We start from the raw sequence: 27,627 nt of genomic DNA, 5'->3' as shown, positions 1-27,627 counted from the left end.
TCGTGAACTTTGCTGAATTTCACTTAAAAAAAATTTCAATGAATAAAAACATCGAGTCATATGATTATAAATAGATTTCAAGGCTTCTATTTAATTAATGAAACAAACGATTTACTTGGTTTGTTGTATGAACAAAGAACGTGTGTTATTTACGGTTCTGCACAAATCTGAAAATCGTCACTGCAGTGACGCTTCTATGTGTATTCCCATTAGGGATTATTCTTTATGCTGGGACATTATTCGCTCAGATATCTCAAAATCGTGACCACCTTTTGAAAATAAACTTTCATACATTATAATTAAAACAGTCGAACCGTTCCCAAAACAAGAGGTAGTAAGCATTTGCTCAGCTTTTAACAAACACAATTGTCACAAAACGTAAACAACTGGATGACGATTGAGTGTATTTTTAAGTGTGATCATGAGAATGTCACCTACCTGTAAACATGCCTAGCCTGTCAAGACTAAAAACTCCCATTGTACATGTATACGGCCCGTCTCTGAATCGGCGTCTGGTAATGATTCTGACAAGAAAGGAGAGGTGTTCTTCTCTAATACTGAATCAACCTTGTAAGCTCAAATGTTGTCATACTGCTTTCTAACTAGTCTGGCGACTGACTGAATAAATACTCATGTGCCGTGTTCATAGTCCGATATACCATGTAGAGCAAACGTGTAGCTCTGAACTTCACCCGTTATATGCGGTATGGTTCTTCTGCGTTCTCACATATGTCGGGAAATTCTTTCGTATTGTTTGATTTCAAAAGCATCTATTTATATCATTTGTTCATGATCCTCATCCACCTCAAACCACCATCACACTGTTCAGCTTGCATTGGATCTGCCTCGCTGTGGTTTGCTTGTCTTTAAATGCATTCCGCTCCTCACTCTTGGCTCTGCGCCACACTCTTGGCTCTGTGCCAAAGGGTGTGGTTGACATGCCTATCCTGATGATCCTGGGCCCAATTTCATAGAGCTGCTAAGCACAAAAATTTGCTTAGCATGAAATTTATTCATTGTGATAAAAGCATGATTACCAACTAAATTTCCACGTGGTTTCAGGATAAGCAAACAACAGCTGAATACCAGTATTAAGCAATATGCAATAAAAATGGAAATTTGGTTGGTAATCCTGTTTTTATCAAGGAAGAAATTTCATGCTAAAGCAAAGTTGTGTGTTTAGCAACGCTGTGCAATTGGGCCCTGTTGGCAAGTGATGACGTTTTGGAGATGGCGTGTGGTGCAATGAATATTAATGTTCGTCATTTGCATATCATTTGTTTACACTGCGCACCTGGCTCCAAAACGTCATCACAATATCCACAGATTTACAATGGAAAATCCGATCGCAATGGAAAATGTTTTCCAGCTTCTCTGGACTGTCTAGTCCATGAAGGTTTCTGAAGTGCTGCTTTTATATTATTAAGACCACTGTTATTATGGTACAATTGTAAAAAGGTGTCAAATGCGTCTCTTTTCGACTCCGTATAGAGTCTTTTTCGAATGCTACTATAAGGGGTGGAGGACAAATAAATAATAGGCCCTAGAGAGAGAGCTTGCAATGTTACTTGTTCATTCATTCATTCATTAGTGGTTTATTCTTCAAAAAGAAAATTTCCCATGTGGCGACCAAGGGTCGAATTATTTACAGATAACAATGTACAAAGACAGTGAGTTTGAGGCGAAGAAAAAAAAACACAATGTGACAATTGAAACATTGAGACATTAAAATTGGTTTAGAAGAGAAAATATTTACAATAAATAATACAACATTGTTTGAAAATTAAGCCCGGTTCGTACCCGACGCAAAAGTAATGGGAATTTTTCTCGCGTCGAGATTATTGCGTCATGAAAGAGAATGACGATACGCTAAATTCGCGTCTTATTTTGTTTTCGCGTGAATTATAAACGGAGCTTTGCGCATCTAAAAATGCTCGTTACTATTCTACACTCTTAGCTTTTCTAGAAATGATGTCATATTATAGAGTACAATTTTCAATTGGTCTATGATTAATTTAATCAATCAATGTCAGTTTTAAAGACAGTGGACACTATTGGTAAATGTCAAAGACCAGTTTTCTCACTTAGTGTGTCTCAACATATGCATAAAATAATAAACCTGTGAAAATTTGAGCTTAATCGGTCGTCGAAGTTGCGAAATAATAATGAAAGAAAAAACACCCTTGTCACGCGAAGTTGTGTGCTTTATGATGCTTGATTTCGAGACCTCAAGTTCTAAACTTGAGGTCTCGAAATCAAATTCGTGGAAAATTACTTTTTTCTCGAAAACTACGTCACTTCAGAGGGAGCTGTTTCTCACAATGTTTTATATTATCAACCTCTTCCCATTACTCGCAATCAAGTGAGGTTTTATGATGATAATTATTTTTGAGTAATTACCATTAGTGTCCACTGCCTTTAACAAAGAGAGCATACATCAATGTTTAATTATTGCATGTAATACTTTTTTACACAATGTTATCTTCATTTTACACAAGTCATATGTCATAAAAAATCAACTTATTCAACCAGGCTATATTAAAGCTTTAATTGTTTACATTACTATATACATGATGTATGCCATTGTTGGCGGGGTCTGGTAGTGCACATCGCTTTGATGACAGTGTGGTTTTTTTTTTTTGTTTTTTGCCTTACCCTGCCAACAAAGATTGATATCAGTAAGTTTAAAATAAATAAATAACAATAAACTTGAAGAGCATGTATCCAGACTGAGCTCATTTCCACGAAACTGCTTTCAGAACTCAATTGAAGTTAAACAATTAATTTGAAAAGGCAAACAAAATGGGATGTTGTTAATCAATCTTTGTTGAGCAAATCAATATATACAAAATATCAAAAGGCAGAGGATTAAAGAAAGCACACATAAGACCACCGTCGATTTCACAAAACTCTTCCTAGTTCAGGATTAATCTAATGACTTATAGGACGAGTCCCAGCCCTACACTGTTATAGCATGCAGACCTTAAGATTAATCCGAAGTTAGAACGAGTTACTTGTCCTAACTCGAGATATAAGACGAGTCCTAACTCTTAATTTGTGAAATCGACGGCGGGTCATTAATTATCATGGTCAACAAAGTTGGCCATGATACAGTGAAGGGCAGACAAAACAAACGTTGTATGCAAGACAAAACACTGAGAGAAAAGTAAATGAGCAACAACAATAACTTAACTTCCACGAACAACAACTACAGTCGCAGGTTTATCTAATAACGGAATCAATGTATCCATTGGAATTACGGGTTCCGTAAAACCAATGCATTTCTTTATCCTTGTGGATTTAAATTGTTATAATTAAAGTAACATTTTGCTATCTCAATTCCAATGAGATATAATTAAGGTGTAAAAAAGAAGGTCTTATACCTTTAATAGCTGATTTGTTAACATTTTGGAGATTCGAAAAATAGTATATGTTCCAAAAGTAAATACAAAAACAACAGTTTTAAAGGAGCACGTTGCCTTGGATCGAAAACAATGATCCACACAAATTTGCCTAGAATTTGCGTGGTTTTCTTTTTACTTTGCAAACTAACACGGTCGGCCATTTATGGGAGTCAATAATTTGACTCCCATAAATGCCCGACCGTGTTAGTCGACGAGTTAAAAGGAAAACCACGCAATTTCGAGTGATACTTGTGTGGATCATTATATTCTACCTTTAAAATATCTCTCTAATCATATGCATTTTATAACAAATGGTTTCAAGCGCTTTTCAAAGACCAACTCGACCGATCCAAGGCAACGTGTTCCTTTAAAGCCATTATACACTTTCGGTAAACAGTATTGTCCAAGTCCCACACTTCGTGTATCACAACTTATATATAAAACAACAAACCTGTGAAAATTTAGACTCAATCGGTCATCGGAGTCGGGAGAAAATAACGGGAAAACCCACTCTTGTTTCCGCGCGTTTCGCCGTGTCATGACATGTGTTTAAAATAAATTCGTAATTCTCGCTAACGAGAATTTATATTGTTTTACCGTTTTCTCAAAAAGTAAAGCATTCCATGGACTAATAATTCAAGAGAAGTCTTTCACCATTACCTTCTGTAAACCCTGTAAATTATGTGTAAATCTGTGATTTTTTTTTCTGTACCGAAAGGGTCCAATGGCTTTAACGTATTATATCGACATACTTGGCTGAGATAATGTCAGAAACTCATATTTTTGTACCATCTCCTTGAAAAAAACATTGTTAGTCCCAGTTATAGCATATATTTTCAAAAAGAAAATATCTAGTCAACGCCATAATCTTTATCTAGCGAATTATACATGTGTGGTTGAATAATTATATTGACTTCATTGTCCTCGATGTGAAATAATGCTATATTAATATTAATTTCGGTTTTTAACCCTAACATCTCTTATAATGTCAAATTGTTTGCAAGAACATGCTTCATGTGTAAAACATCAATGCTTGCATGATGCAAGCTAAGAAGTGTACACAATTTATTCACATTATTTTCATTGCCAAACAAAATTGACACAACTGTAAAGAAGTGCACACCGTCCCAACCCAATCCCGCCAAACCCCACACATACAAAATACGTGTTCAAAAAAACTTACGATAATTTAAAGACACTGGACACATTGGTAATTGTCAAAAGACCAGTCTTCTCGCTCTATAGGTGTATCTCAACAATGCATAAAATAACAAACCTGTGAAAATTTGAGCTCAGTTGGTCGTCGAAGTTTCGAGATAATAATGAAAAAAAAAACACCCTTGTCACCTGAAGTTGTGTGCTTACAGATGCTTGGTTTCAAGACCTCAAAATCTAAATAGGAGGTCTCGAAATCAAATTCGTGGAAAATTACTTCTTTCTCGAAAAACTACGTCACTTCAGAGGGAGCCTTTTCTCTACAGTCAACAGCTCCCCATTAGTCGTTACCAAGTCAGGTTTTATGCAAATAATTATTTTGAGTAATTACCAATAGTGTCCATTGCCTTTAACACAATCATTCATAAAATGTTTCTTCATAATTGTCTACGTTACTATCAACGTTAAAGTTGTGTTGTTTGTGCGTACTTTGTATGAATTTATCTGCTGTATGTATGCAATTTATAAACATTTTAGCAAAACTATACAAGACAATAATCATACACAATTAAGCTGCAAAGCTGAAAATTTTTGAGATTTTTCAATTGTTTAAAGGGATGCTGCAGTGAATTAAAATAAAAAAGTTAATTTTGCTGTCATTTATTTCTGATATATGTATTGAACATGAATAATTTGCGTTTTGTTTATCCCCGACATATCTGACTTGCGTAATTAGCGAATAAGTCATGCCCCCCCTTTTGTGGATTGTTACCGCCCCCTACTATCGACGTCATGTCGGGATTTCAAACATATCGTCGGCAAAAAGAGTCTGGTCCCTAACTACACGCGCCTAGGTACCATGCCACACTGTGCACACGTCTCTATATGCACACAGCGAGGGGGCCCGACGGCTCGGGTTACCGACATGACGTCAAGTTTATGCAAATGAAGGCTCCCTTTTAGGGGCGGGGTGGGTTCCCCTAATCTCTTGAAAACCATTTTTAAAATACTTGCGCATTTATTAAAATAAATAAAAAAATTATTTCAGGTTTAAAAAGTCATGTTTTATCGTTTAAATGAAAAAAACAAAACAAAAAAACTGCAGCCACCCTTTAAAGGGCCCAATTTGCGTAAATTTTTGTTACAACTAATAATTGTGCTTACGATAGATTTCAATTTAATATTACTAGTGTCGCTACTAATCGTATTGAACGGGAAAAGGCAAGTACTTTATACCCCCACATCACACCTAACTCGTTTTCGCTACGTTCTGAAAAACGTAGCTGAACGGGCTTAAACTTTGTGCAAACGGAGCAGACGTAGCAACGTTTTAAGGTCTATTTGGACTCGGACTCGGACGGGTTTTATCTAGAAGGTGCCTCCCGAACTAAGGGCTTGCTCAAAATGTTCGTGGGCGACCATCCCGTCCTGCAATTAGACGGAGTGGCAATTTACTTAAAATGAGAAGGACGTACTACGAACGGAATTGCCGTATTGGATCATACTATACAGATGTGTACTGTCGGGCGTCGTTTGGGTGTACTTTTTGTGTACATATAAAATAGACCGGGTCCGTTTGAAGCACGTCCATCCCGCTTACAGAGACCCAAATCATTACCAGAGTTTAAAGACAGTGGACACTATTGGTAATTGTCAAAGACCAGTCTTCTCACTTGGTGTATCTCAACACAGCATAAAATAACAAACCTGTGAAAATTTGAGCTCAATTGGTCGCCGAAGTTGCGAGATAATAATGGAAGACAAAAACACCCTTGTCACACGAAGTTGTGTGCTTTTAGATGGTTGATTTCGAGACCTCAAATTCTAAACTTGAGGTCTCGAAATCAAATTCGTGGAAAAATACTTCCTTCTCGAAAACTATGTTACTTCAGAGGGAGCCGTTTCTCACAATGTTTTATACCATTTTTTGGCGAAAGTTATACGTTCTATAGCCAGACCAAACCCGTCTTTGGAAAATCTTCAAAGATTTTTAAGAGACGGGTTCGGAGGTTTTGAGAGCTATAGTTTTGTGTGACCCAGCCTCCAAACAACGAATCACGTTACAATGCAAGCCCACGGTGAAGACAAAATTACGAATTGGCTCGATTTATGGCCAACCTTAGCCCTGGTGGTCTTACACTTTCGTATTGTATCTGTGTACATAGGAAGAGTCCTATATAGGGCTAGGCCAACCTATGAACTCCGACTGAGCTTTAACAAAACGAAGGAGCTCAACACGACAAAGGATCTCCTAAAATGGTCTACGAAGAAGAGAACCATGGCATTCCATGTTCAGGGCCATTGATAGCAACCTTAAATCATCAGTCTGCAGACCACAATCAGTCAAATTCAAGTACTCCAAGGAATAAACTGGAGTTATCTGGTCCCCCTTAATACCATGGAGATCGTTATGCGATAGAACAAGTTTAGTTACACTACCTGCAGCAGCCACAATGGAGAAAACTGACCCAATATCATCACTCTTTATACCACACGCGTATAGATGCAATTCCTTCAAGGAAGAAACAGCAGTCATCTGGTCCCCCTTAATACCATGGAGATCGTTATCCTTTAGAACAAGTCCCATTACACTACCTGCAGCAGCCACGATGGAGAAAACTGACCCAATATCATCACTCTTTAAACCACACGCGTACAGATGCAATTCCTTCAAGGAAGAAACTGGGGTTATCTGGTCACACTTAATACCATGGAGATCGTTATCCTTTAGAACAAGTCTCGTTACACTACCTGCAGCAGCCACGATGGAGAAAACTGACTCAATATCATCACGCTTTATACCACACGCGTCTAGATAAAATTCCTTCAAGGAAGAAACAGCAGTCATCTGGTCACACTTAATACCATGGAGATCGTTATCCTGTAGAAAAAGTTTAGTTACTTTACCTGCAGCACCCACGATTGAGAAAACTGGCCCAATGTCATCACTCTGTATACCACACGAGTAAAATTCCAATTCCTTCAAGGAAGAAACGGGAGTTATCTGGTCCCCCTTAATACCATGGAGATCGTTATCCGTTAGAACAAGTTTAGTTACACTACCTGCAGCAGCCACGATGGAGAAAACTGACCCAATATCATCACTCTTAATACCACACGCGTATAGTTGCAATTCTTTCAAAGAAGAGACAGCAGTCATCTGGTCCCCCTTAATACCATGGAGATCGTTGTCCCTTAGAGCAAGTGTCGTTACACTACCTGCAGCAGCTACGATGGAGAAAACTGACTCAATGTCATTACTCTTTATACCACACGTGTATAGATGCAATTCCTTCAAGGAAGAAACAGCAGTCATCTGGTCCCCCTTAATACCATGGAGATCGTTGTCCTTTAAAACAAGTGTCGTTACACAACCTGCAGCAGCCACGATGGATATAACTGACCCAACATCACCATCACTCTTTATACCACACGCGTATAGATGCAACTCCTTTAAGGAAGAAACTGGGGTCATCTGTTCACACTTAATACCATGGAGATCGTTATACTTTAGAGCAAGTATCATTACACTACCTGCAGCAGCAACGATGGAGAAAACTGGCCCAATATCATCTCTCTTTATACCACACGCGTATAGATACAATTCCTTCAAGGAAGAAACAGCAGTCATCTGGTCCCCTTTAATACCATGGAGATCGTTATCCTTTAGAACAAGTGTCGTTACACTACCTGCAGCAGCCACGATGGAGAAAACTGACTCAATGTCATTACTCTTTATACCACACGCGACTAGTTGCAATTCCTTCAAGGAAAAAACTGGGGTTATCTGGTCACACTTAATACCATGGAGATCGTTATCCTCTAGAAAAAGTGTCGTTACACTACCTGCAGCAGCCATGATGGAGAAAACTGACCCTATATCATCTCTCTTTATACTACACGCGTATAGTTGCAATTCCTTCAAGGAAGAAACTGGGGTTATCTGGTCACACTTAATACCATGGAGATCGTTATCCTTTAGAGCAAGTGTCGTTACACTACCTGCAGTAGCCACGATTGAGAAAACTGACCCAATATCATCACTCTTTATACCACACGCGTATAGATGCAATTCCTTCAAGGAAGAAACAGCAGTCATCTGGTCCCCCTTAATACCATGGAGATCGTTATCCTTTAGAACAAGTCCCATTACACTACCTGCAGCAGCCACGATGGAGAAAACTGACCCAATATCATCACTCTTTAAACCACACGCGTGCAGATGCAATTCCTTCAAGGAAGAAACTGGGGTTATTTGGTCACACTCAATACCATGGAGATCGTTATCCTTTAGAACAAGTCCCATTACACTACCTGCAGCAGCCACGATGGAGAAAACTGGCCCAATATCATCACTCTGTATACCACACGCGTAAAGATGCAATCCATTCAAGGAAGAAATAGGACTTATCTGGCCCCCCTTAATACCATGGAGATCGTTGTCCTTTAGAACAAGTCTCGTTACACTACCTGCAGCAGCCACGATGGAGAAAACTGACTCAATATCATCACTCTTTATACCACACGCGTCTAGATAAAATTCCTTCAAGGAAGAAACAGCAGTCATCTGGTCCCCCTTAATACCATGGAGATCGTTATCCTGTAGAAAAAGTTTAGTTACTTTACCTGCAGCACCCACGATTGAGAAAACTGGCCCAATGTCATCACTCTGTATACCACACGAGTAAAATTCCAATTCCTTCAAGGAAGAAACGGGAGTTATCTGGTCCCCCTTAATACCATGGAGATCGTTATCCGTTAGAACAAGTTTAGTTACACTACCTGCAGCAGCCACGATGGAGAAAACTGACCCAATATCATCACTCTTAATACCACACGCGTATAGTTGCAATTCTTTCAAAGAAGAGACAGCAGTCATCTGGTCCCCCTTAATACCATGGAGATCGTTGTCCCTTAGAGCAAGTGTCGTTACACTACCTGCAGCAGCTACGATGGAAAAAACTGACCCAACATCACCATCACTCTTTATACCACACGCGTATAGATGCAACTCCTTTAAGGAAGAAACTGTGGTCATCTGGTCCCCCTTAATACCATGGAGATCGTTGTCCCTTAGAGCAAGTTTCGTTACACTACCTGCAGCAGCAACGACGGAGAAAACTGGCCCAATATCATCTCTCTTTATACCACACGCGTATAGATGCAATTCCTTCAAGGAAGAAACAGCAGTCATCTGGTCCCCCTTAATACCATGGAGATCGTTGTCCCTTAGAACAAGTGTCGTTACACTACCTGCAGCAGCCATGATGGAGAAAACTGACCCTATATCATCACTCTTTATACTACACGCGTATAGTTGCAATTCCTTCAAGGAAGAAACTGGGGTTATCTGGTCACACTTAATACCATGGAGATCGTTATCCTTTAGAACAAGTCCCATTACACTACCTGCAGCAGCCACGATGGAGAAAACTGACCCAATGTCATCACTCTTAACACCACACGCGTACAGATGCAATTCCTTCAAGGAAGAAACTGGGGTTATCTGGTCACACTTAATACCATGGAGATCGTTATCCTTAAGAACAAGTCCCATTACACTACCTGCAGCAGCCACGATGGAGAAAACTGGCCCAATATCATCACTCTGTATACCACACGCGTAAAGATGCAATCCATTCAAGGAAGAAACAGGACTTATCTGGCCCACCTTAAAACCATGGAGATCGTTGTCCTTTAGAACAAGTCTCGTTACACTACCTGCAGCAGCCACGATGGAGAAAACTGACTCAATATCATCACTCTTTATACCACACGCGTCTAGATAAAGTTCCTTCAAGGAAGAAACAGCAGTCATCTGGTCCCCCTTAATACCATGGAGATCGTTATCCTTTAGAAAAAGTTCAGTTACTTTACCTGCAGCACCCACGATTGAGAAAACTGGCCCAATGTCATCACTCTGTATACCACACGAGTAAAATTCCAATTTCTTCAAGGAAGAAACTGGAGTTATCTGGTCCCCCTTAATACCATGGAGATCGTTATGCGATAGAACAAGTTTAGTTAAACTACCTGCAGCAGCCACGATGGAGAAAACTGACCCAATATCATCACTCTTTATACCACACGCGTATAGTTGCAATTCTTTCAAGGAAGAAACAGCAGTCATCTGGTCCCCCTTAACACCATGGAGATCGTTGTCCCTTAGAGCAAGTGTCGTTACACTACCTGCAGCAGCTACGATGGAGAAAACTGACTCAATGTCATTACTCTTTATACCACACGTGTATAGATGCAATTCCTTCAAGGAAGAAACAACACTCATCTGGTCCCCCTTAATACCATGGAGATCGTTGTCCTTTAAAACAAGTCTCGTTACACAACCTGCAGCAGCCACGATGGAGAAAACTGACCCAACATCACCGTCACTCTTTATACCACACGCGTATAGATGCATCTCCTTTAAGGAAGAAACTGGGGTCATCTGTTCACACTTAATACCATGGAGATCGTTATCCTTTAGAGCAAGTCTCGTTACACTACCTGCAGTAGCCATGATGGAGAAAACTGACCCAATATCATCACTCTGTATACCACACGCGTTTAGATGCAATTCCTTCAAGGAAGAAACAGCAGTCATCCGGTCCCCCTTAATACCATGGAGATCGTTGTCACTTAGAGCAAGTGTCGTTACACTACCTGCAGCAGCCATGATGGAGAAAACTGGCCCAATGTCATCCTTCGTAAGCTTACATCTATCCAAAATCAAAACCTCTAAGGAAGAAATGTGAGGTATTTGGTCTGATTTCAAACCGTGCAAGTTGTTTCCCACCAAGCACACTTTCTTCAACTTGGCAGCTGATTGAAATAACTCAAAAAGTTGAGGGACAGAGACACAGCTTAACTGACAATCTCTTAACGTGAGTGATGTTACAAATGCAGAAATGTTGTTGAGTTGTTGAATCTTGTCGTTCATGTTGACTCCAACTACTTGTAATGATAAATCACACCTTGTTCTAGCCATTATTTGTTCTACAATATCAAAATCGGTTGTTCCTTGACACAATGTATTTATATCAGAAACGTGATGAAGACTGAATCGTTCTGGTAGGTTTTGAATGAAATAATGTGCAGCCAAGAGGTCTTCTCCTTTCAGCTCATATGGGAATCGTACCCACTCATCCATCGCGAGGGTTTTTACAGTCGAACCAAGCTTGGCTTCAAACAAAGCCAGCATCATTATCTTATGTAAACAGACATACCTCTCACATTCAACGGGAGTGTTTTTATTGTAATCTGAAAGGTGTTTTCTGGTCAGTCCTATAACACATTCTGCAGCTTTTCTGTTACCCCCACTGCAGAAACGGAGTAAGTATCCAATTCTGTCTACATCACCTGCTAGTAATTTTGACATGTACTCGTTGAATTTATCAGGATTTGACTCTACCATATGAGACAGGTAAACGGAACAACAATACTGCATGAATATAATGTGGTAGAAATGGACTCGTTCAACCTCTTCTATACCGTGCATGAATTGAACTCGGGTCAGCAAGCCAACCTCACATCCCAAACTGACAAGGTCTTCTGAATCAAACTCTGAAACTGCGAAGGAATTTTGTGCATGGCTTTTTAACACCAAACGTTCAAGTGCAACCTGCCCAAGTTTGACCACCAGCTCTTTAAACCCCTTCTCGGTTATTTTCTTATGGATGTCTGATTTCCATTCCTTGCTCATCTTTTGCTTATGGATTATGCTGATTGCGTCAATAAGAAGTTCTGTAATCCTGTCAGGTAATCGACTTTTGGCAGGTGTTAATGACGAACACATCAGCCAAAGAAACAGAGGAATCTCCCCTAAACTGCGCAATGTTTCCGACTTATTTATTTCAGAAAATACTCGATCATGATGTTGGGGATCATGGTTGCAGAAGAATTTGCGGATATATTCTTTCTTATTTTTGTCATCGAATCCATTTATATTCACTCGTGTGAAATTTGGATTGCAAGTCAGTAACTTAAGAGCCGTAGATTGACGACTTGTTACAATCGTCTTACAGTGTATAAGCGACTTGAATGAGAGGACGTTGTTTACACTGAAGTATTCTTTTGCCTTTTCAAGTTTCTCAAATGAGATTTCGTCTGCTCCATCAAGAAGGATGAGAACCTTCTCTGGGTTTTGAGTCATATAATTTTCAAGACTCTTTTTCCCAAATTCTTTTTCAAGCAATATTATTTGAGAAGATATTTCATCCGTAATGTTGAACTTTGCCTCCATATTGTTTATTTCCAACAAAAAGACGAGTTCATACTTTGACAGAGGCGACTCTTGTTTTTGGCGGGTCGATTGAGTATCACTCTGTAAAACAGCCCAGTCATAAGCTATCTTCTTTAGAAGCGTTGATTTACCATACCCACTTTCAGCAGTGATTAGGATTCTGTTCTTATCCAAGCTCAACATGTCTTCGTATGACTTGAGAGGAATTTTCTTATACTCTGTTTGGGTTTTATCGGGCTCGTGTTCGCCTTCAATGTCAATGTGCATTGTGTGATCTGTTTCATGTCTTCCCTTAATTAAACCAGACTGCAATATGAGTGGATTATCAGGTTGGTTTGTTTCTTGCAAAAGTTCTAAACTTACATAAAAATTTTTCATATCACGAGCTAGACGCTTAACTGTAGGATGTGTGTTCACTTTCAACGTCTCCTTGTAACGCCTCACCAAATTCTTTGCCAGCTTCTTTGAGGGCTGCTCCATCTCACCTGAAAAAAATATTAGGTCTTCAATTTAGGTCTTAAAATCTGGTGGTCTCGCTATTCTGTTAAAACCTGAGCTCAGGGGTGCCAGTCAGAAACCATACAGCCTGAACTGCCGCGAAGCCAGGGATTTTACGATACAACATGTGAACTGCCAACAGAGGAATAACTTTATGGAATGGGTCGTTTTATTTCAACTTTCAAGTAAAAGGGAAACTTACAGGTTTTTAAAATAAAGCATACCTAATTTGCTGACGATTTCAGTATGACCGATTTCTTTAAGTGCCTTCTTCAACCCGTCTTCAGGCGCCTCCCGTTCATGTCTACACCACCAATACAGGAGCATTCGGAAGACTTGTTCGTTGAGGTCACTCGGGTAGTCATTTACATATGTGTCAATCTGTGCAGCTGTAACGCCTAAAAAAGTGCCGAGTTTCTTCCAATCTTTTCCAATATTATCAGCTACGACTCGTAACAACTTATCATCAATACCTGGTATTTCGGGTATTGACTGATGTTCCTTTAGCTGCCTGCAGTGAACTTCGTCTATCACACTTGATCCTTGGGATGTGTGTGCATCATCTGAAAGAAGAAAAGCAACCAGAAATTTTGTTTCATTCAATCCTATCAAAAATCCTATTAAAATAAAGCATATACCTAATATACTGACAACGTCAGCCCGGCCGATTTCTTAAAGCGCCTTCTTCAGCCCGTCTTCCGCCGCCTCTTTGTTTGGTTGCCCTCTAAACCAATCCAGTAGCATCCTGAAGACTTGTTCGTTGAGGACATTTGGGTAGTTCTCTGCATATGTGTCGATCTGTGCAGTTTCAATGCCTAAAGTTATGCTTAGTTCCTTCCAACCTTTAGTAATCTTCCTAGATAGGACTAGTAACAACTTTTCATCAATACGTGCATGATCTTTAAGGGAAAAAAGTAACCAGAAATTGCGTTGTATTCAATCCTATCAATAAAATAATACATCTGGTCTGCATTTTAGTCGATAAAGTTTTGCTTACTTAAAGTCACCTTGAAGTGGTATTTTGTCAAAATAAAGCTTTTGGCACTGAAAAATTTGAATAAACAGTTAACTAAGGTTCTAAAAATTTAGTTTCCATTTTATTAACAAATTTAAAAGTAGGCCCGACCCGAGAGGGCGCTGTTCGTGACGTCAATCGAGGCGCGATATTTGAAGCACAACGGCGCTGGAAAAGACGTCGGACCGGACCACTTTGCAAGCTGACCCCATTTTAGTTGCCTCCAGCAGCAATATACGTAGTCGACATTGCCGGAAAAATGCAATAATTAAACCTTTTTTCGAAACGTACAAACTCACTACTAGGACTTGCATGTACTTGCACGTATGTGTGTTCAATGCTCGATCGAGGAAAAGTCTGCCTCGATTGACGTCACAAAAGGGGTAGGCGTAGTCACCCCAAAACAACTTTATCTATTTTTTAAACATATAAATCGTTACAAACGATTACTCAAACAATTATTGTCTTGTTCATTAACATGTGCTCTAATGTTTGAAGATTTTTTTTTTTTTCGAGGTGACTTTAATTCGAACTGAATGAAAGATGTACATGTCGCTGAAAATTTTCACTGGTAAGCCAAGGGGCAACGACACTATGTTCACTGGAGACAAACATGAGCAACAACAAGGTGTGATTTTACAAATGTAACATTTGAACAATGTCAGCACGGCCGAGTTTGACAAGCGTCTCTATCAACCCATCTTCAGACTCCTTTTGGCTTGTTTGTTTCCAGACCCAATCACGCAGCATTTGATCTGCTCTTTGACGTCATTTGGTTGGTCAATTGGGTATGTGTCAATCTGTGCAGCTTTAATGCCTAAAGATGTCCCGAGTTGCTTCCAATCTTTTCCAATATTCTCAGCTACGACTCCTAACATCTCATTAATACCTGATGCATCGGATGTTGACTGAGGTTCCGTTGACTGCCTCTTGCTACCTGCTCTTCGGGAGTGGGGTACATGACCTACAAGAAAAATGACAACCGCACAAAGAGTTTTATCTTATAAGTAAATTGATATACCTGTCGCAACTTTACTTGTTTCAACGTATTCCTGACATAGTTCAAGAATGGAATGTTTACCTGAGGTTTGTGGGAAATCAGTCCTGTCTGCCCCAGGAACTCGTAGTTTCTTCTCATCAATACCTGATGCATCAGACAGATGTGCCGGTGACTGCCTCTTGTTACCTGCTCTTCGGGAGTGGGGTGCATGACCTACAAAAAGAATGACAACCACAAAAAGAGTTTTATCTTATAAGTAAATTAATATACCTGCCGCAACTTTACTTGTTTTAACGTATTCCTGACATAGTTCAAGATTGGAAGGTTTACCTGAGGTTTGTGGCAAATCAGTCCTGTCTGCCTGAGGGACTCGTAACTTTTTCTCATCAATACCTGATGCATCGGATGTTGACCGATGTTCCGGTGACTGCCTCTTGCTACCTGCTCTTAGGGATGCGGGTACATAACCTACAAGAAGAATGACAACACACAAAGGGTTTTATTGTAAAATCTTACTAACAAAACATGCCTGCCGCGAAGTTTGTTGTTACCTGCTCTTCGGGAGTGGGGTGCATGACCTACAAAAAGAATGACAACCACACAAAGAGTTTTATCTTATAAGTAATTTAATATACCTGCCGCAACTTTACTTGTTTCAACGTATTCCTGACATAGTTCAAGATTGGAAGGTTTACCCGAGGTTTGTGGCAAATCAGTCCTGTCTGCCTCAGAGGCTCGTAGTTTCTTCTCATCAACTCCCGATGCATCTGACGACTTTCCTTTGTTACCTGCTCTTGGAGATGTGGGTTCGTAACCTACAAGAAGAATGACAACACATAAAGGGTGTTATCGTAAAATCTTATTAATAAAATAACATGCCTGCCGCAATTTGTTTTAACGTTAAATGCTGACATAATTCAAGAGTGGAAGGATTACCTGAGGTTTGTGGCAAATCAGTCCTGTCTGCCTCAGAGACTCGTAGTTTCTTATCATCAGTATCTGATGCATCTGGTGACTTCCCTTTGTTACCTGCTCTTGGGGATGTGGGTTCGTAACCTACAATAAGTATGACAACACACAAAGGTTTTTATCGTAAAATCTTCCTAACAAAATAAAATGCCACTACTACAAAATAACCTGCCTGCCGTGACGTTTTACTTGTTTCAACGTATTAGTTCATGTTTGGAATGTTTACCTGAGGTTTGTGGCAAATCAGTCCTGTCTGCCTCAAGAATTCGTTGTTTCATCTCATCGGTATCTGATACACCTGCTCTTGGGGATGTGGGTTCGTAACCTGTCATCAATAATATTGTATTCATGTAAGAATAAAACAAAACATTGTGCACGTATTCCTTTTTCTACAGAGAGACGATTATAGTGTTTCATATTTAAAAAAAAAGAAGATAATCCAACCATATTCTCACCTGGGATCCTTGCAGCTAAATCTCGACGACCTATTTGAGCCAAAGCACTTCTCAACCATTCTACCGCTTCTCTGTCATCAGCCTGCTTGCTCCACCAAGAAACTAGCATCGTGTAAGCCTGTTCTTCTGGGTTGCTCTCAGCGAAACGTTCAAACTTGCCAATCTCTGCTGGTCTGAACTTAAGCTTGACTGCGAGCTGCTGCCAGTCCTTGCCGAGGTTTACCGCTAAAGTCCGTCGGAATGTCTCGTCTACTGCTCCAGGCCAAAACATTTTAGAGAATAAAACACTAATGAACAATCTTATACAGGAAGCTTCCCCTTCAGACCTTCTTAATGAGATTAATGTCCTTCTCAAATACAGTTACGTGTAAGAATGCATGTCTCAGAAATGTCTGATCTGCTGCTGATCTTTTGGCAAAAAAAAAAAAAACATTTTGGAAAAACAAAATAATCAACAGGGATTGGAATTCATATTAATGTAAAGATTCATTTTCCATCTTATGAACGTTGGTTCTTGAACGTTATCTGCTCAATCCCACCAACTTCCTTGCACAAAAAGCATAGTCGTTCAAGGAAGTTTCAGCTGAATTTTTGTTAACCGGAAGTTGTCCCCATTATCCAAAGTGTAAGAACTTCTTATAATTATAGCTTACAAAATGACACAATAACCAAGGATATTGATCATAACACCATAAAAATCATTCAATTATCATAGCCATGTTGCATCATTGTTTCATACAAAAGACAACAAATAATATTATGAAAAATCAAATGCAGCTTGAAAAAAAAATAATGTCACTGAATTTGAGATTTCGTTAGGTTAAATGTTCCTTAGTTTCATTTTATTGATAATCAATCAATTAAAAGGTGTAAACAAAGACGAATTTCATTTCACTGTGTGGAGAAAAACAACACAAAGACTGACACGTCATGAAAAACTCACGTGCTGGGGCGCCACCAAGCAAACCTTCTGCTAGTGTTAGATCAATGTTTGTCTCCGGTTTAATGCCAAGATCAAGAAGAGTCAAAGCGTCACACAACTGGGAAAATAAAGGGGGAAAGAAACTTTAACAAAACTTATATAAACGATGATATTTTTAATTCTCTGCTTGGATTACTTCCGTTATGTTTTCAGTACGTGTTTCATTCTTGTTCTATATCTTCGCAGATCAACTTTTTCTTTTCATAATTTATTTCAAGATATAATACGAGCCGTCGTTGTAACCATCCAGTATTTGTTTTTCCATTTAGTAACCTTTGTGAAAACAACTCTTGGTCCCATCTTGTCCCTTCCCTGAAGTGTGATAAAACGAACCATGGTGATTCATTTAGACAAATTTATAAATGCAAAGGTGAATGGTTCATAAATCAAAATTAGTTTTACGTAGACCAATACCTTAAACCTTTTGTTGTTTGTGTACAGATTTTGCAATGCGGGACGAATGGCCAACTTCCTGTGAATGGTGTCTTTCAGGTCAGAGACGGTTGTTTTATGATCGAGTCGTAGACAGAGGGTTTTGTGGTTGATGGGCGTCTTGATAAAGATCTGTATCATGTGATGAGTGTCTTTGCTTCTATGGGATGAGGCTTCGTCTCTGTAGAGATGAGAATTAGAATTGGATGTTTTCATGAAATACCTCATTCACTGCTTGTAGACAATAAAGATATTTTGTTCGTATTTGAATTTAAATCAAGGTCATAAAAAAACTTGCGTAAAGCAGTTGAGCTGAAAAACATTTTGCTCAAGGAACTTTAGCATCATAACACAAAGATTTTTGTCTCAAAACAATCGTTCAATCAGTTCCCCTCAGAAATGTAGTATTTGGGCTCATGGAGCTTGGAACTTCTTGAAAACTCCATAATAGGCCTACACCCTCTACTTTCGATATTGTTTGAGTGAATGCAATATACGGTACCTATTTCCTTGTGCTCCGCATTGTTCGTTGCCCAATGATGAATCTGACGTGTTCGTCTTGGTGTCTTGATGCTGTCCCGATGGCTTTGTCCTCTCTGCTAATGCAGACTTGAAAGCTGCCTGTCTACTCTTCTTGATTTTGTTCTTCCCTTTCTACCGGTTTTGCCCTGGAATGATCATAGACGACCCTTAACCTCTTCCGGTCTTCATACCACTGTTTTAAAGATGGCTGAGACATGTTGGCGGCGCTTTGGGAAGTAATCACTGAAGAAAGATCATTACTCAATATTCTGAAAATTGAAGTAATTTTAGTAAAACTCAATATAATTTTGTAATTAAATTTCTTAAAACGGTTTATGCTGACAAGATTGCAATTCACATTTCCTACTTATTCATTTATTTATTTTTTAAATTGTATTTCATTTTACTTTATTTTATTCCCCCCTTTTTGGAGTCAAGTTTTTGACTCCATAAAATGGCCGACAGTCTTAGTTCACCAAGTAAAGGGAAAACCATGCACTTAGAGGCATATTGTGTGGATCATTATATTATTCTACTTTTAAAACGGTTTTCTAATCACATCGATTTCATAACAAACGGTTCAAATGCTTTCACAACAAAGGGTTTCAAACGTTTTTCATGGACCAACTCGACCGATCCAAGGCAATGTGTTCCTGTAATATACATGGCCCCGTATCTTAACCCCAAAGACTTGCTCACGTACATGAGTAACAAAACAAGTTTATAGAAGATTGTTGTAAACTTGTGTTGTTTATCGATCCTCTCCTGAAAAAGACCTATAAACTAGTATACAAATATTGACTGCTTCGAGTGCTATGGTTAAAACTATGACTCCCGAGGGAAAATAGAACGCTCCGGGGATCACCGAGGGAGTCATAGTTTTTAACCATTGCACGAGTAAAAGCAGTCAATATTTGTTTTATAACACCCCAAACATTTCTAAATACTGTACTATTATTATTAAGTTACAGACCTGAATGCTACAATCCACGGACGACGCGAATACAGATTGCAAACACTTTTACTTATTGTGTTGCATGTAGTGTCGTGCAATCCGAAATGGTTACAGACTATTAATTTATCATCCTCGTACACGCAACGGACGTCTGGGTACTGCACGCCGTGTGCTAGTCTGTCGGACTAGCGCACGGCGCCGTGTGCTAGTCTTCGGACTAGCGCATGGCAAACCGACGCACTATCACACGGCCGTCGTCTAGCAAAACTAAGACATTTCATGTGACGCGCTCTAAACCAATGAGCAGGCAGAATACTTGCAAGGGGTGTTATAATTCAGGATAACATTACAAAGAGTATATCCATTTTCTTTCGCACATAAAAGTATTCAGAACTCTATGCCTAGAAGGGTGGTTTAAAAATTATTATTTATACCGGGGACGAAGATGGCTTATTAGCATAAATGGGCATATCTAAACGCAAAAGACTTGCGCACGCACACCATGCTTTAAAATATTGTTGTTGGTAGACTTGTTTTGTTTATCATCTCCCAGGATTACAACGGTTAATGTCTGTTGGCTTGCGCACATAACAATATTAGGAACTCTATGCCCAGGTGTGACAGTCCAAAGATGAACTTTTTACCAGGGAAGAATGTGGGCTTATTAGCATAAATGGGCGTATCTAAACCCAACAGACTTGCGCACGCACACCACCCTTTAAAATATTGTTGTAGATTTTTTTTTGTTTTAATCCCCTTCTGAAAAAAGCTACATTCTAGTTCAAATTTATATTGCAAAGGTTATGTCCATTAGTTTGCACAAATAACAATGTTAAGAACTCTGTGTATGCCAAGTTGTGGCAGTCCAAAGATGAGCCTTTTACAAGGGACGAAACGGTGGCTAATTGACATAAATGGGCGTATCTAAACCCCAAAGACTTGCGCACGCACACCACGCTCATTGTAGATTTATATCATTAAGGGGGTAAAGTCCCTTAAAAACCAGGGTGCGTGGTGTGATCCCTGAGTAGCTACCTTTTACCTCAGGATAACGTTACAAAGGCTTTGTAAATTGTCTTACGCAAATAACTACCTTAAAAACACTCGAAGTCACTGTGAGATTGCACAATGTCAATGGGAAAGTCCCTTAAAAAACCCGGGTGGTGGGATTAATAGTTAACTAATTGACCTAGTCTGAATAGTGCATCAACGGTCTGAAGGTGCTAGAACAAACAACAACATTTTATACAATTTTTTAACAGTTTTTTTTAGTATTATTTACGAGACCAATTATGGTTTAAAAGGTGCGGCACATTCAGCGAGATTGCCCGGTAGCTATAGAGACAGTTCGAATCCTATATTTTGGCATGGCTCGCAAACATTATAGTAATATGTAAAATTTAGTTTAGTTGGTAAGACACTATTCTAGAATTGCAATGGTTGTGGGTTCGAATCCAACCCGAGTAATGCCTGAGATTTTTTGTTATTCGCATGACTCTGGAAAGTACAGAGTATACAGTGCCAACCACACATCGGTGTATATGGGTAAAAAATAGAATGAATATTCTTTATCCCCGATGCAAACTTAACACATCCGCTTTATTTGTTTTGAATGATATAAAGAGATAAAGCAGGCAGTGATTTCACGTTGAAGATCCTGGAGACTATTGGTAATTACTCAAAATAATTATTAGCATAAAACCTTACTTGGTAACGAGTAATGGGGAGAGGTTGATATAGGAGAGGTTGTATAAAACATTGTGAGAAACGGCCCCCTTTAAAGTGACGTAGTTTTCGAGAGAGAGACGTAATTTTCCACTAATTTGATTTCGAGACCTCAGATTTAGAATTTGAGGTTTATTTTTTTTTTTTATAGTTATCTCGCAACTCCGACGACCAATCGAGCTCAAATTGTCATGCATATGATGAGATACACCAACTTTGAAGACAATGCATTAGCCATAAATGGAGTTTGGGCAACTGTCTATTCTATAAATATGTAATGTAATAATTGTATAATAATAATACACATGTATAATAATAAGTGTGTATATTATATACACACCCTCTCCCTCACTCTTCGAAAAGCAAAACATAGAATTAGTATCATCCAAAGTGTGACACGGTTGTTTCCAACTCAAGACCGAATAGAATCATAGAAGATTGTTGTAAAACTTGTCATCTCCTGAATAAGAAACCTACTACTATTTCAGGATTACAAGTCCATGTCCATTTGCGTGGGCACAATAACAATAAGCAACTTTATGCCAAGGTGTGGTGGTCCAAAGTTGATTTTTTTTTTTTACCAGGGACGAGAAAGTCCCTGGGCGTATTATAAACCAAAACGATTTACGCACGTACACCACGCTCATCATGTTTTTCTTCAAATTTACATCACAAAGGATATGTCAACTGGCTAACGCACATAAGTACCAATAAAAAAAAAAAAAAAAAAAATGAAGTAACTGTGATTGCACAATGCCAACGGGAATGTCCCTTAAAAAGCCCGGGTGGTAGGATTAATAATTAATTAATTGTCTTTATTGTGCATTAGATAAACCAATACGGTACTGAAGGTGCTTAAACAAACAACACTATTTTATATCAAAAAAAAATGAAAAACAGTCTTTGATTCATGAGACCAATAAGGGTTTACAAGGTATGGTGCATTCAGCACCACTGCACACACTGCAGGAACACCAAAGGCAAACCAATACTTTTAATAGCGATTTAATGGTAATTCATAGATCGTGATGTCATGTGACACGTAGTGGCATCATGAAATCCAAACTTACAACGCATGGGTGTCTATTTACTTTAGCAACATACATCAACTTAAAAATACAGTTTGAACTGGTTTTGTTAGCGACGCTAGAGGGCGTTCGAGTATTTAATGACGTCATACTTAACCTTTATAAACACCTTACATTTGCTAAAACGGTCCACATCGTTGAAAGCAATTTAAAAAAATGTACAACAGACTTCAAATTTAATTAACTACACCACGAGGGAAAAACCACAAAAAATGTATTAAAAAATGTTTAGAACCTTGCAATTTGACTATAATGACGTCATATTGACGTCACTTACATTTTATAGGTTTTGTGTTCATTGGCTTACGCTAAAAGGAACTACGTTTGTATTTGTTTGGATTGATAGAAAGAGATACAACAGGCAGTGATTTCACATAGAGTGATGACAAATGCATTAGGCATAGTAATGAAGTGTGTAGGGAAACTGCCATATAAAATAACGTGTAGAATAATACAATAATACACATCTTCAAATTCACAAACTTTCTCTCTTCAAAAGGCATGTACATCCCAACCACTGGTGCAATCTAGAATTTAAACCCACACCGTTTTCACTTACGATAAAAGCATCGTCCTCACTGAGTATTGTAAACTATTCACATTGAATGTGTGATACGTTGTTTCCAACTCATCAACAAAAGACCGACTGAATAAAATCAGTAATAAAGCTGGTGTGTATAACAACACCTTGCTTTACTTGGCATTGAACTTAGGGTTTGGTGGGTCGAAGACCAAACCGTAGAATCTGGGCGGAGAAGTAACTCCGAAATTAAAGCAACTTTGAAATAATACAGATTTAATAGATTCGTATTTGCGTGTCTATCCCGCTGAACGTACAAAGCGACACCACACAATAATTATGAAAATAATGTGGAATATACCATAATTTTTCGGGTGTTTTCAAAAGGTTGGTCTTGAGAATGAATTACTTACCTGTAAGAACTAAAATCTGCCTTGTTGAAATAGACTGTCCTTCAGCGCAGCTGGTAAGAACACGGTTCAGACTGGACTCGCTGACTTGTTCAAATCAAGATCAAACCTCAACCTCAGGAAGTTTTGGTTTAGCCAGCGAGTGGTAAACTACTGGAACATTCTCCCTAGAGAAGCAATTGAAGCTTCAAGTGTGAACACTTTCAAGGGACATGTGGACAAATTCCTAAAGAACGTCGGGGGCTCTACATAAGCTTATCTAAGCTGTCTGCCCCAGTAACCAGAACCACCGTCTCCTCCCCTGTTGTGTGATGGCGTCGGTGGATTCATAGTAAGTTCTTCTCCCAATCAAGACTGCTGTATCTGCGAGTCAATGACAATCAAAGCAAACTCGACATCGTAAAGCAAACTATAGCTAACTTAGAAGATAATCACTCATATACCCTTCTGCATTCTCAAATCGTTCTTTGAAATAACTCTGACTTAAATTGATTATCGAAAATGTACCCTCTTTACAGTTACGTCGTCACTGTTCAGCTTCCCTTGGGATATGTTACCGTGGGCTTCTTTCTTGTCGTTCCGTAACTTCACTCTATGCCAAGGTGTGTGCGGTCCGTCCAAAGATGAACTTTTCACCAGGGACGAATGTTGGCTTATTAACATAAATGGGCGTATCTAAACCCCATAGACTAATCAAAAGACTGTAGATGATTGAAATAAATGATTTGATTTGGCAGCAAACAGGGTTCTGGATGGTTGGTAATTATTCAGACCTGAAACATGGACGCAGGACAATAGTTTTATTGACCACTGGTAGGCTTAGACTGCAGGATTTGAAATCCGAAGGTTATGGGTTCGAATCCGACTAATCGCTGGTTTCACAATGACTACTGAGATAAGTAGTGCCAACTAGAGTTACCGAATCATGCATATTTATAGACGTCAAACCAATGTTCATACGGGAGAGATTGGCTGTTGCAAACAAACAATCAACACTGTGAGAAAAACCCGAATATTCATACGAATAACCATTTTGTTGGGTATATCACTCCATTTTCGAGTCATATAACTGCCCCAAACACGTCGACTGGGTGACTTTCCACGGAGTATGGACTCTCCCATTTGGATTAGTCTTGGTGTAAGAGACCTTCTCGATCTGTTGTCTTATACGACTGTTAGCATAATGTACCAATGCCTCTGGTTTCTAGTAGAGCCTCTTAAAGACAGTGGACACTATTGGTAATATTGTCAAAGACTATTCTTCAAGACTATCTCAACATATGCATGAAATAACAAACCTGTGAAAATTTGAGCTCAATCGGTCGTCCAACGAGATAATAATGAAATAAAAACACCCTTGTCGCACCATGGTCACACGAAGTTGTGTGCTTTTAGATGCTTGATTCCGAGACCTCAAATTCTAAATCTGAGGTCTTGAAATCAAATTCGTAGAAAATTAGTTCTTTCTCGAAAACTAAATTACTTCAGAGGGAGCCGTTTCTCACAATGTTTTATACTATATCTCTCCCCATTCCTCGTAATCAAGAAAGGTTTTATGCTAGTAATTATTTTGAGTAATTACCAATAGTGTCCACTGCCTTTAACCACGCCTTGTAAAATTTTTGGTTTTGACCCTTACATCACCAATGTGTGTAATAGCACTGTATACCCAGTACTTTTCGAGTCCTGTGAAAAAAACAACATGCACACTACTCGGGTGGGATTCGAACCCACGACCTTGGCAATTCTAGGGTCTAGAGCAGTGTCTTATTACCAACTAGACCACCGAGATTGCCTAGAGGCTAGAGGCAGTTCGAATCCTAAGTTTAAGCAGTGGGTACGGTACCGCAACTATGTTAAATTTGCATTGGGAATTAATTTTGGTTTTACCCTAAGTCCCTAACACAGATTGTGTACACATTAAATGCTAACTGGCCCAAGTACACCTGGAATACTCGGTTCACATGACGCTATTACCAAGTTCAACCACTTAACAAAGGTTTGTTGTGGTGTACTTTGAGTCCATTTTGACACATACAGAAATTAAGCTTCATGGTTTTTTTTTCAGATTTAAAAACATGATTACACGAGACCCTGGATCTCATACATACAAATACAACAGGTCATGAAACTGATGATCTGTTTGGTCATAATATAATCATATGCAATCAGTGGCATACCAGACATTTAAATTGGGGTGGGGGAGGGGCAAGGGGGGCCGATGGGCAAAGACATACATTTGGGCTGGGAATGGGGGGGGGGGGGGGGGTTATTTTGTGTATTGACTTATAAAATTCATTGTGCATTTTTGTTTTGATTTTTCAAACACCTAATGTCTAGCTTTATATATATAAGTTGTCATGTGATACACGAAGTGTGGGCCTTTGGATAATACTGTTTACCGAAAGTGTCCAATGGCTTTAACGGTCAAAGCTAATTCTGAAATTGTTTTTAATTTGCAGGTTTATACTACAACGACAGCTACGCCAATGGGGGCATACAACATCAGTCCACAGCTACCAGCTACGCCAATGGGCGCTTACAATGTCAGCCCACATCCACAATTCGTAGCTCCCCCACACAATCGTAAGTGTTTATGCAGTAGCCGTCACCAAGCCGTAAACACAGCCATGATGACCTTTTTATGGGAGACTTTTGGGACGCTTGGTGGCAGCAGACTTAGCATAATGTTAACATACACAAACAAAACAAAAACAGTGGGTGCGTTCGGTTAGCGTTCCTGTGTCGACCCCGCGGTGCTCACTCGGTGAGCCCCTGACAAGAGCTAATCGAACGATCACACTCGCCCTCTCGTGGTAACGGCACGCACCTCGGGTCACCCCCAAGCCCACTCCACAAGCAGGGCACTGGGGGCTGACCCGGGTGAGCCCCTGGAATGACGTCAAAGCTATTCGAACGCACCGGGGGCAGACCGGGGTCGGCCCAGGGAAGATAAACGAACGCACCCAGTGGAGGGGTGGTAACAGGATAACTAATTGTTCACATTAACTTTAATCTTTTATTTTGTTTACTGTCACACCAGTGTTTTTTATTAATTTTTGTTTACCGAGTATACTCCTTACCCTTAAGTCATGCCTGCCGCTGGAGGCGCTGCTGAAGGAGACAACACAGTTCAGCTACCACCACCGAGCTACAACCAAACTGATCTTCCGAACAAGAACTAAAGTTGCCACCCAACTTCGAATTCCCTTTTGGAATCAAAGAGTTTGCTTTACAATTCATCTGCTTTTTTTATTCACTAGTCATTTTTGTTTATCTTTTTGAAGTGAAAAGAAGGCTGAGTTAGGACTAGTCTTATCTCGAGTTAGGACGAGTATTTCTAGTCCTAACTAAGGCTAGCCTTAAGTTTGTAATATGTCTTAGGACTAGTCTTGAGTTATGACTAGTCCTAACTCTTTGTGAAATCGACCCCCAGACACGTTTGGTAATAAAGTCAGATACCAATCCTTCTTTGGTATATTCACTGAAGGCTTTTGTCAGATAGTAGGTATATCCCAACCTATGCATAAGTTGTTTATGCTAATATTTTAAGTAATTACTAAAAGAGTCTAGTTCCTTTAAAGGCACTGGGGTGGATTTCACAAAGGTAGTCCTAACTTAGGACTAGTCCTAGGCAATGCTAAGAGATAGGACCAGTCCTAAGTAAGGATGAGTTACTGGTCCTATTAGACCAGTCCTATCTCTTTGCATTGCCTAAGTTAGGACTACCTTTGTGAAATCCACCACAGGACACTATTGGTAATTACTCAAAATAGTTATTAACAATGGAGAGATGTTGATAGTATAACACATTGCGAGAAACGGCTCACTCTGGAAGTAACGTAGTTTTCGAGAAAGAAGTAATTTTCCACGCGTTGGTTCGAAACCTCAGAATTAGATTTGGCGGTCTCGAAATGAAGCATCTAAGTCTTTTAATATTTAAGTTAGAAATTACCTCTTTCTCAAAGAACACGTTTACCTCAGAGTTATAGCTGTTTCTCACAACTTGTTATACTAGCAACAACTCTACATTGCTCGTTACGTAGGTAAGGTTTCATGCAACCTCTATTTTGAGTAATATTAACAATAGTGTCCAGTACCTTTAAAAAGATATTAGTTAAAGAAGGAAGGAAGTTTAAATGTTTAATGTTGGATTGATGCTTTCTGCTTCCACACTGCATTGGACTCAAGGAAGACAGTGTGGCAATTCCGAAAAAGTTTTCCAGCTTCTGTTGTGAAGTGTCCAGTTCATGAATGT

The 27,627-nt window shown here is 39.3% G+C and overlaps 1 protein-coding gene across 1 annotated transcript; it reads right to left on the bottom strand.

Annotated features, from left to right (window-relative positions):
- Positions 1-1,576: 1,576 nt before the first annotated feature.
- Positions 1,577-23,955, bottom strand: LOC139950454 (uncharacterized). The gene is given in 14 exon segments (XM_071949139.1): positions 1,577-13,283; positions 13,521-13,859; positions 15,201-15,275; positions 15,393-15,524; positions 15,642-15,779; positions 16,007-16,126; positions 16,248-16,367; positions 16,507-16,605; positions 16,736-16,987; positions 17,679-17,775; positions 18,132-18,330; positions 18,652-18,797; positions 18,799-18,940; positions 23,373-23,955. Coding segments are annotated over 13 exon segments (8,280 nt in total). The 5' UTR covers positions 18,889-18,940; positions 23,373-23,955; the 3' UTR covers positions 1,577-6,810.
- Positions 23,956-27,627: the final 3,672 nt, after the last annotated feature.

Source organism: Asterias amurensis, chromosome 18, assembly GCF_032118995.1.
Source record: "Asterias amurensis chromosome 18, ASM3211899v1".
NCBI classification, from domain to species: domain Eukaryota; kingdom Metazoa; phylum Echinodermata; class Asteroidea; order Forcipulatida; family Asteriidae; genus Asterias; species Asterias amurensis.
This window is presented reverse-complemented; position numbering and strand designations above follow the sequence as displayed.